This window comes from Dipodomys spectabilis, unplaced genomic scaffold (assembly GCF_019054845.1).
Source record: "Dipodomys spectabilis isolate Male_0828 unplaced genomic scaffold, ASM1905484v1 ptg000018l, whole genome shotgun sequence".
Lineage (NCBI taxonomy): Eukaryota > Metazoa > Chordata > Mammalia > Rodentia > Heteromyidae > Dipodomys > Dipodomys spectabilis.
Window position 1 is genome coordinate 16,178,059 of NW_024870695.1, and position 8,559 is coordinate 16,186,617.

The following is an 8,559-nucleotide window of genomic DNA, read 5'->3' on the forward strand; positions in this document are numbered from 1 at the left end:
ATGACTGATAGAGAGAGAGAGAGCTGGAGCTCAGCTGGTAGAGCACTTAAGTGAAAAAGCAAAGGAATAACACCCAGGCTCCTGAGTTCAATGCATAAAAATTTAAAAAATTAAAAAGCTTTCTATTTACACCATGACTGGAGGAGCATGCGTGTGTGCTTGATATTAGGTGACTTCCAGGGCCTTTTGAAAGAAATGACTCAAAATAACTTTGAGAAAATTAGTCTGTTCCCATCTTTCTTAGCAATATCAGTATTGGAATTAGCAGAAGTTCTAGGGAGAAGAGGCTAGACAGGAAGGAAAGTAGTCTGGAAGGCAGCTTGACTAGGGTAGACCACTGGCATACCTGCTGCCCTCCTCCTTGCATCCTCTCACTAATCCTGAGCCTGGTCCACTTAAATTGATACCTAACCTTGGGAACCATGGGGATGCAGCTCTGTCTGGGGGCATTAACTGGTAACTTCTTAGACTATCACTTATCCCAGAGGCATGCACACTTAAAGATAATCGTAGAAGGGAAAGAATCTCTTAAGACTTAGGGGTTGACCATCTAAGGATCTTGTCTAGGATTTTATACACAGTGAGGGAATAAGAGAATATGTCAAGGTCTGGAAACCTCATTGTCCTCTGGATCAGCTGGCTCTGAGGTGTGGGGAACAGGTGCCCAGCACAGTAGACATGGGCAAGGTGCAGCTTTAGATCAGCAGAGGCCCACCTACTACCTCCTCCTGTGGGCACTTCCCTTTGATGTTGCGTGGGAGTCTGTTCTGTCTGATGGCAGCAGAGCATCTAGTTGCTTTCCCATGATGCCCTTGCTGCCCACTAGAGGCTCTTGCCCACCTTCTATGGATGGTCCTGTCCCCCACAGAAGGCCCTGAATCATTTATCCCAAATATACTCCAGTGAGAGAGAAAAGGTAGAGAACAGAAAGGCAGCAAAGGGAGGCTATCTTGGAAAGCATGGAAAGGCAAGGCCAACCTGGGGCCTGGCATATGGAGATACTTTTTCAATTGTCCTCAGAGTTGTGGAAACACCTTGGATTGGTCCATTCATTCATAGACTTGGTCGTTCCTCCTCCATTCTCATCTCTTTTTCCTTCCACAAACATCTAGTGGTGTTTCTTATGGACAGAAAAACTGCCCTGAGTTTTTGGGATAGACCTGGTGTCTATCCGTGGGAAGTTTCCAGGCTTGGGACAGCAGCTGTGTGAGCCAGCAGGACAGTGTTGTACAGTGTGCTAGCGAGAGCATTGTGCCCAGGCCATGGAGATGATGTCTGTGCAGGCAGGGCAGGGAGGAGAGCTCTTAGAGGTAAGGTCAAGATGAAGTCAGTTAGGGTAAAGGGCATGAGAGGCAGTGCTTGATCCTTAGCACACAAGGGTCATGAAAAATGAGGACACATTAGGCATGGGTTCTTTCTCTCCCTCCTTCCTTCCTTCCTTCTTTCCTGAGGCTTGACCTCAGGACCTGAGTGCTGTCCCTGAGCTTTTTCACTCAAAGCTAGCACTCTATAACGTTTTTTTTTTTTTTTTTTTGTCATGGGGCCTGGGTGCTGTCCCTCAGCTCTTTAGTGCAAGGCTAGCACTCTACCACAGCGCCACTTCTGGCTTTTTTTTTCTTCTGCTTATATGGTGCTGAGGAATCGAACCGAGGACCTCATGCATGCGAGGCAAGCACTCTACCACTGAGCCACCTTCCCAGCCCAACTCAAGGTAATTTTGAAACTGCAGAACTAGCTTCAGCCTTGCCTCCTCTTTCCATTACAGGCACGCGCTAGACATGCATAGTCCGTCCTCTAAGGAAACAATCAGAAAGACCAGGGTATGTACGGTCAAGCCTCTCTTACCCTACCCTTCATCTAGCCCAGTAATGCCAGCCAGCTGTGTCCCTAGCCACCTGCCTGGTTTGTTAGTAGCTGGGATAGCCATACCCTCCTCAGGGGGGCCTGGTGACACTCACCTGTTCTTCCCTCTGGCTGGATCGAGGGTATTCCTAGGAGAAGGAGAGAGAAGAAATGAGAATGTCACCACTTCCCCTGGGGGCTTGGTGAGGTGGGGGTGGGGTTTTCATAGGACCTCTGGTCATTCTCTGTTGTCCTTGGGTGGCGTTGGGGATGTGTTCAATAGGAGCCAGGAGGGAGCACTGGGGTTCTTTGGGAAAGCACTTAAGCTATTGCTGCCTCAGTCCCTGCTAGGCAGAGATGTTGCTGTGGAGATCTGAGCAGGTATGAGCATCTGTCTTGCTCAAGAAATCTTTTCTTGTCCACCACTCTGAATGGGTTGTTGGGTTTGTAAGAAACTGTGCAATGGCTCAGTCCCAAACTCATTTTGTGGAAGAAAAAACAAAGACCAAAAGGCTAGCGCTCTACCACTCCAAGAGGTAGAGCACTAGCCTTGAACAAAGAGCTCAGGAACAGCACTCAGGCCCCTGAGTTCAAGCTCCACAACCAACAAAAAGAAAAAGAAAAAAAAAAAAGGCCAAAAATGTTTAGTCACAAGTTTGTTTTCTCTAAATGTATATGCACATTTTATTGAACAGTCCTTAAATGCATGCTTAGTATTTCATTATTATTCATTTATTTTGTGATGGTACCAGGGCTTGAACTCAGGGCCTGGGCACTCTCTGTTAGCTTTTTTGCTCAAGGCTAACATTCTACTACTTGACCAACACCTCCATTTATGGCTCTATGGCTCTTTGTAATTAACCAGAGATGTGGACTTCCCTGTCCAGGCTAGCTTTGAGACAAGATCCTTAGATCTCAGCCTCCTGAGTAGCTAGGAATATAAGCACGCAATGGCCAGTGGCCATTGTCAGTGGCTCATGCTTGTAATCCTAGCTATTACAATATCATATCTACTTGACAGACTTCCTGACTTGAGACTATTAATCAAAGGAATGTGTGTTTCTGACTTCAATGGATATGGCTAAGGTGTCCTCCAAATGGACTATGAATAGCTACAGGTTCCTCACCCCTCACTAACACTGAGCTTAGTCACCTAAGAAAATAAAATGTTAGCCTGGCACTGGTGGTTCACACCTGTAATCCTCTCAGGAGGCTGAGATCTGAAGATTGTGGTTCAAAGCCAGCCTGGGCAGAAAATCTGTGAGCCTCTTTTTTTTTTTTAGTCATGGGACTTGAACTCTGGGCCTGAGTGCTATCCCTCAGCTCTTGGGCTCAAGGCTAGTGCTCTACAACTTGAGCCACATCGCCACTTCCAGGGATAAGTGTTTCACGGCCTTTCCTGCCTGGGCTTTGAACTGTGATCCTCATATCTCAGTCTCCTGAGTAGCTAGGATTACAGGAGTGGGCCACCAGTGCCTGGCATGTGAGACTCTTCTCTCCAGTTATCCACCAGAAAATCAGAAGTGGAGCTATGGCTCAAAGTGGTAGAGTGCTAACATAGAGCAAAAGAGTTCAAGGATGGTGCGCAGGTCCTGAGTTCAAGCCCCATGGCCAAAAAAAAAAAAAAATGTTAGCCAGGTGCTATAATCTTTGCTACCCAGGAGGCCCAGTCCTGAGGATTGTAGTTCAAAGCCAGCCTGGGCAGGAAAGTCCATGACAGTCTGATCTTCAATTAACCACCAAAAAGTTAGAAGTGAAGCTATGGGTCTTGAACCCAGGCCCTGAGTTCAAGCCCCAAGACAGGCAACAAAGAGAAAACAATTTTCTACCTAGCCTGTTTCCTCCCTGTCCTCCCAGGACAGGACTACCTCATTGAAAATGGAAACACAGAATTTTAATAACATTCTGGTTGGGCCGCACAGAACCAACTAGAAAGCTTTGCTTATGGCTTTGCTCACATCTACACGGGGACTTCTAGCTTCACTCACCAAAATCACCCAGGTACAAGTAGACAAGGTCACCAACCAAGATGCAAAGCATTGGCTCTACCTTCAGGTGCCCAGCTCCTCAGATGCCTACAAAAGGCCTCTGTTGTCATTATTAATGCATCTTGGTTAGATGGTGTTGAGAGCGACCTCTACTGGCTTGGAGTAACTGCTCTCAGCTCGTGGGCATCAATCTAGATCCTCTGCTTAGTGTTGCAGCTCCTGCTGCCTTCCTCACTCACCTTTCACTCTCTTTCCCATGAGCCCAAAGAACTGTCTGTTCTTGCTTCTCTTTGCCTTCTGCAGCTGGAGTTGAATGCTGGGACCAGCACCTCCCTAAAGAAGCAAAGAGGTAGTGTTAGAATAGAGAGAGGCTGCCAGGGGACTAAGCAATAATCATCTCAACAGTAGCTCACAGTCATTGGACATTGCTCTGTGCTGGCACTGGGCACTCTTTTTTTCTATTTCACACCATATTATGCATAGTTACTAGCTAACATTTTATCTCCTATAGTCTTGACACTGTTCTGTGTACTTTACTATAGTAACTCACTTGATCCTTACCAAAACCCTATGAAAATAAAACCCAATACAATTACTGTCACCATTTGACAGACAGAAATATAGAGAGATGAACATGTCCCAAGTCATCCAGCTAAGCAGTGAGAGATACAGCCAGCACTTGAACCCAGGGCCTCTGGACCAAAGGCTGAGCTCTTGGGCACTACGGTTATAATCTTACTCTTTCCATGTCCACAACCACGATCAGGGAGAGAGACAAGGATCTCTATCTATTTTCCAAATGTGGAAACAGAGGAGATGGTTTATTTGTCCAAGTTCACAGAAGTAGCTGGATCAGGATTCAAAAGTCTGCCTCAGCAGGGAGCCAGTGGCTCACACCTGTAATCCTAGCTACTCAGGAAGCTAAGATCTGAGGATCACAGTTAAAGCCAGATGGTCAGGAAAGTCTGTGAGACTATCTCCAATGAACCACCAGAAAACTGGAAGTGGTGCTGTAGCTAAAAGTGGTAGAGTGTTAGCCTCAAGAAGAGCTCAGGGACAGCATTAGCGAAATGAGTTCCCTTCTCAGAGCTTAGTCCACTCCTTTCCCTTTCCACAGCTTAGCATGCTCCCTTCCTAGGCAACACTAGGCCCACGTAGTAAAAGCAGTAAATAATTAGCCTCCAACCCCCTCTACTTTGGGATGGCAATTCTCTGGGGCAGCTACCACCATATAAGGCAACAGGAGCCCCTTAGAGTGACTTTCAGGTCTGGGAAGTTGTAGGACCTTTATCTACTATTTGGACAGCAGCCAGAAATCCTAGTCCACCATGATGAAGCCCCTGGCCCACATGTCCACCCCAGGGTTTCTGCCTCCTAGCCCATTCTAGCCCCTCCTAAGCCTCCTAGGTTATGTAGCTCACCTCAGACAATAGTCAGTGCTTCTTCTCACTTCTCCCTTGTGAGAAGGAGTCTTGCCCGCCCCTTTCCAGACAATAAACCTTTCTTTGTTCTCTGTACCTGGATGTCTGCATGGTTCTCTGGCAAAGTCTAATTTACCCTACCAGACCGCACCCAGGCCTTGAGTTCACAACTGACCCCCCCCCCAAAAAAAAAAAAAAATCTACCCCAGAGCCCATGTGATTCACCTTAGGAAATGTTTCCAACACAGACAATGAGGGGTGATCACCACTGAACTCAAAGGTTTCCCCTTCCTGCCCCCCACTCTAATTCTGGCTCCTCCTGTGTTCCCCAGGTTCTTGTCCCTAGAGTCTGGTCTCTCAGGAGAATCATGGCTGTGATCTGGGGTAGAGCTCTTGCTTTGGACAGAGATTTTTTGTTGTTGTTGAGTAGAGCTCTTGCTTTAGACAGAGATTTTTTTGTTGTTGTTGGTCATGGGGCCTGAACTCTGGGTGCTGTCCCTGAGCTCTTAAGCTCAAGGCTAGCACTCTACTACTTGAGCCACAGCGCCACTTCCGGCTTTTTCTGCTTATGTGGTGCTGAGGAATCGAACCCAGGGCCACAAGCACTCTACCAATGAGCCACCTTCCCAGTCCCTGGACAAGGACTTTTTCATCCTTGAGTTAAGGTTAAACATCCTGACCTAAGGGCAGTGGATTTAAGTTCCCACTCCTCCATTAGCTCTGTGGTCTTGGCCAAAGCTCTCTCACAGTGTCTTGGGACACTGAAGAGAGAGTCTAGGGCAGTGGCGATGGGGGTGGGGAAAGGGATGGAAATGGGGTGGGTCTCCTTTTCCAGCAAGGCTGAAGACAGGTAAACAGCTCTGGAGACATGCAAGTTCCAGCCCAGGGCTGGGATGAATCAGGGACTTTCTTTATGTTTCCTCAGTGACGGGGCTAGGCTCCTGAGGCCCACAGTGATGACCCGTGTGCCCTTTATCAGTTGTCTCATCCCAACTTTCGGGAGTGCATTGTTCTCTAAGCCTTGGACTAATTCAGTCACTTCTAATTTGTCTCCTCCCAGGGATGTCAATGGCTGTCTCTGGCTGGAGTCTCCCAGCCTGGCCAGAAACCAGAAAAGTCTCTTTGGAGATTTAGACCCATTTCTGAAAAGCTCATGAAAACCACTTTGCCTTGGTAAGAGGCAGCCTTCAAATGCAAGTTAGAGAGAATGGCCCTTTATGAATTAAAATAGGACTGACCCTTTTCTCACCCACCAGCTTTTTGCCGGGGTAGGAGGTGGGGGAGTAGGGAGGAGTAGAATGTGTCTGCTCCCTTTCACTTGGCAAGGATTCCTGCCCCCCACCCAAACCCTCCATATACCAAAGCCCCAGCCAAAGCCCCGAAGCCCAGGATGACTGCAGATGGGAGCCTTGGAAGTGATCAGATCACCCTGAAAGTGCCTCTCTTCTTCCACCACCTTTGTAGTAATACATAGCATTATTCACAGTGTAAGTTCTACCCACCTGCTAACCTAGCCTCCCCTCCTGCCTTCCAAACCACAAGTCTTGGGATGCAGAGAGAAGCTGAAGGAGAGTAAAAGGAGAAAGGATTGTTGCCCACTGCAGGATGAGCTACTGGCTGTTGATGCCACTTCCCAAACATCAAGCTCCTCATCACACCAGCCAGCAGAGCTTCTCAAAGCTCAGCCAGATACCCAGATATTTGGCATTGACTGCTAGCTTACAGCTCCAGAAAGAGCTTTGGGATCATCTTTTCTCTCCCTGAATGTTGCAGGTAAGGAAACAGAGGCCTAGGGAGCAGCAGGAGTTGGTGGAAAGGCTTGAACCTGGATCTCCCAGGCCCTACTGCCTTCTCCCCACTGACATGTCCATACTAGAAACCCACCAGGAAGGGCTGTCCATGGTTCTTCCTGTAAAGAAAGCTCCAAGGTCAAGGTCTTCGTGCCAGTGGTCAGATACATCAGATATCAGGGTGGGGTCTCCCTGATGACTTGCACTCAGGGATTCCATAGCAGAGACCACTACCAAACCAGTGTTTGTCAGGAGATAAGCCTTCCTACATGTGATAAGCAATAGTGATCTTGCTCTGAGTTAAAGCCCCCATAGGAAACTCTGGAAAAATCTCTAATGTATAGATACACAGAAGCAGAGCTTGGACAAGATGTGTGTGTATCTGTGTGTCTGTGTCTCTGTATGTGTGTTTGATAGTACTGGTGTTTGAACTCAGGGACTCATACCTGCTCCAGGTAAGCACTCTACCACTTGAGCCACACTTCCAATCCTAGTTTTTTACTGGTTAAGTGGAAATAAGTCTTTCTAGGTTTGTCTGCTTTGGCTGGCTTTGAGCTGAGATCCTCAGATCTCAGCCTGAATAGCTAGGTGTGAGCCACAGCAGCCAGTAATAGTTGTGCTTTTGAAGCTGTGCTTCAACTTTTTTGATTTCTTTGTGCCTCAGTTTCCTTGTCTCTGATATGGGGATGATAATGGTACCACAGCCATGAGGTTGAAATGAAGGTAAAATGAGTTAATGATTAAAAAGCATTTAGGACAGTACCAGGAACATAGCATAGTTAAATAAGTGTTTCCTCTCTCTCTCTTTCTCTCTCTCTGCATATACCTTTGATAATCTGGCGCTCATATCTGGAATCTCCCCACAGAAGGACTCAGCCAACTTGCCTTGGTTTTGCAGTACACAGCCTGCTCTCCTAGCAGCCCTGGGAGAGATCTTCTACCCCTCCACCACGGGTCATCCCCCGCCCTCTCCCCAAAGGTACCTCTAGAGTCACGGTTATCAAGGGCTCTGCTTCTGTGTTGAGTATCAGTTTCTGTCCACTGTCTTTTGCCATGATGCACACAGGCAGCACCATCAGGAAGACCAGGGTGAGGCAGGGCAGCATGGCGAGATGGCTCTATTGGGGGCCTGCTTGAAGATGCCTCCTCCAGCAGGTTCTGTCTCCCTTTTGGTGGCTTGAGAGTCGGTAGTAGGTAGGAAGCTCTCTGTCCTCCACACCTTCAGTTCTTCTGCTTCAACCCTTCAGCTTATCTGAGCCCTGAGCCAAATCCTGTGGCTCTCACCTCCCTCCCTGGCCAGTGACACCTGGAGCTGCTCCAGAGGAAGGACTGGACCTCCCACAGCCGCCCCAACACCTAATCTCAGCTAGGGCTTAACACTCTGATGCAATACTCCCTTTCCCTGGATTCTCTCCCAGGCAGGTGTACAAAGGCACACTGTGTGGGGCCTGGAGCTCCCTGGGAGTAGGGAAGGGAAAGGGGACTGTGTGGTTTCTCTTTCTGTACTCTCCCCAGGAT

At 48.0% G+C, this 8,559-nt stretch overlaps 1 protein-coding gene across 1 annotated transcript; it reads right to left on the bottom strand.

The window, feature by feature from the left end:
* Positions 1-601: 601 nt before the first annotated feature.
* On the bottom strand, positions 602-8,147 carry Tac4 (tachykinin precursor 4). Its single transcript, XM_042670754.1, has 4 exons — positions 8,025-8,147; positions 4,070-4,163; positions 1,959-1,991; positions 602-642 (listed from the first exon to the last, which is right to left on the bottom strand). Exons 1-4 carry the CDS (start codon positions 8,145-8,147, stop codon positions 602-604), a joined length of 291 nt encoding a protein of 96 aa, XP_042526688.1.
* Positions 8,148-8,559: the final 412 nt, after the last annotated feature.

Excerpts from the sequence above, each read along its gene's own strand:
- Tac4 (XM_042670754.1), bottom strand. The coding sequence starts at position 8,147 with ATGCTGCCCTGCCTCACCCTGGTCTTCCTGATGGTGCTGCCTGTGTGC. Across the intron at positions 4,164-8,024 it reads TGATAACCGTGACTCTAGAG|GGAGGTGCTGGTCCCAGCAT; the intron begins GTACCTTTGGGG and ends TTGCTTCTTTAG. Across the intron at positions 1,992-4,069 it reads CATGGGAAAGAGAGTGAAAG|GAATACCCTCGATCCAGCCA; the intron begins GTGAGTGAGGAA and ends TCCTTCTCCTAG.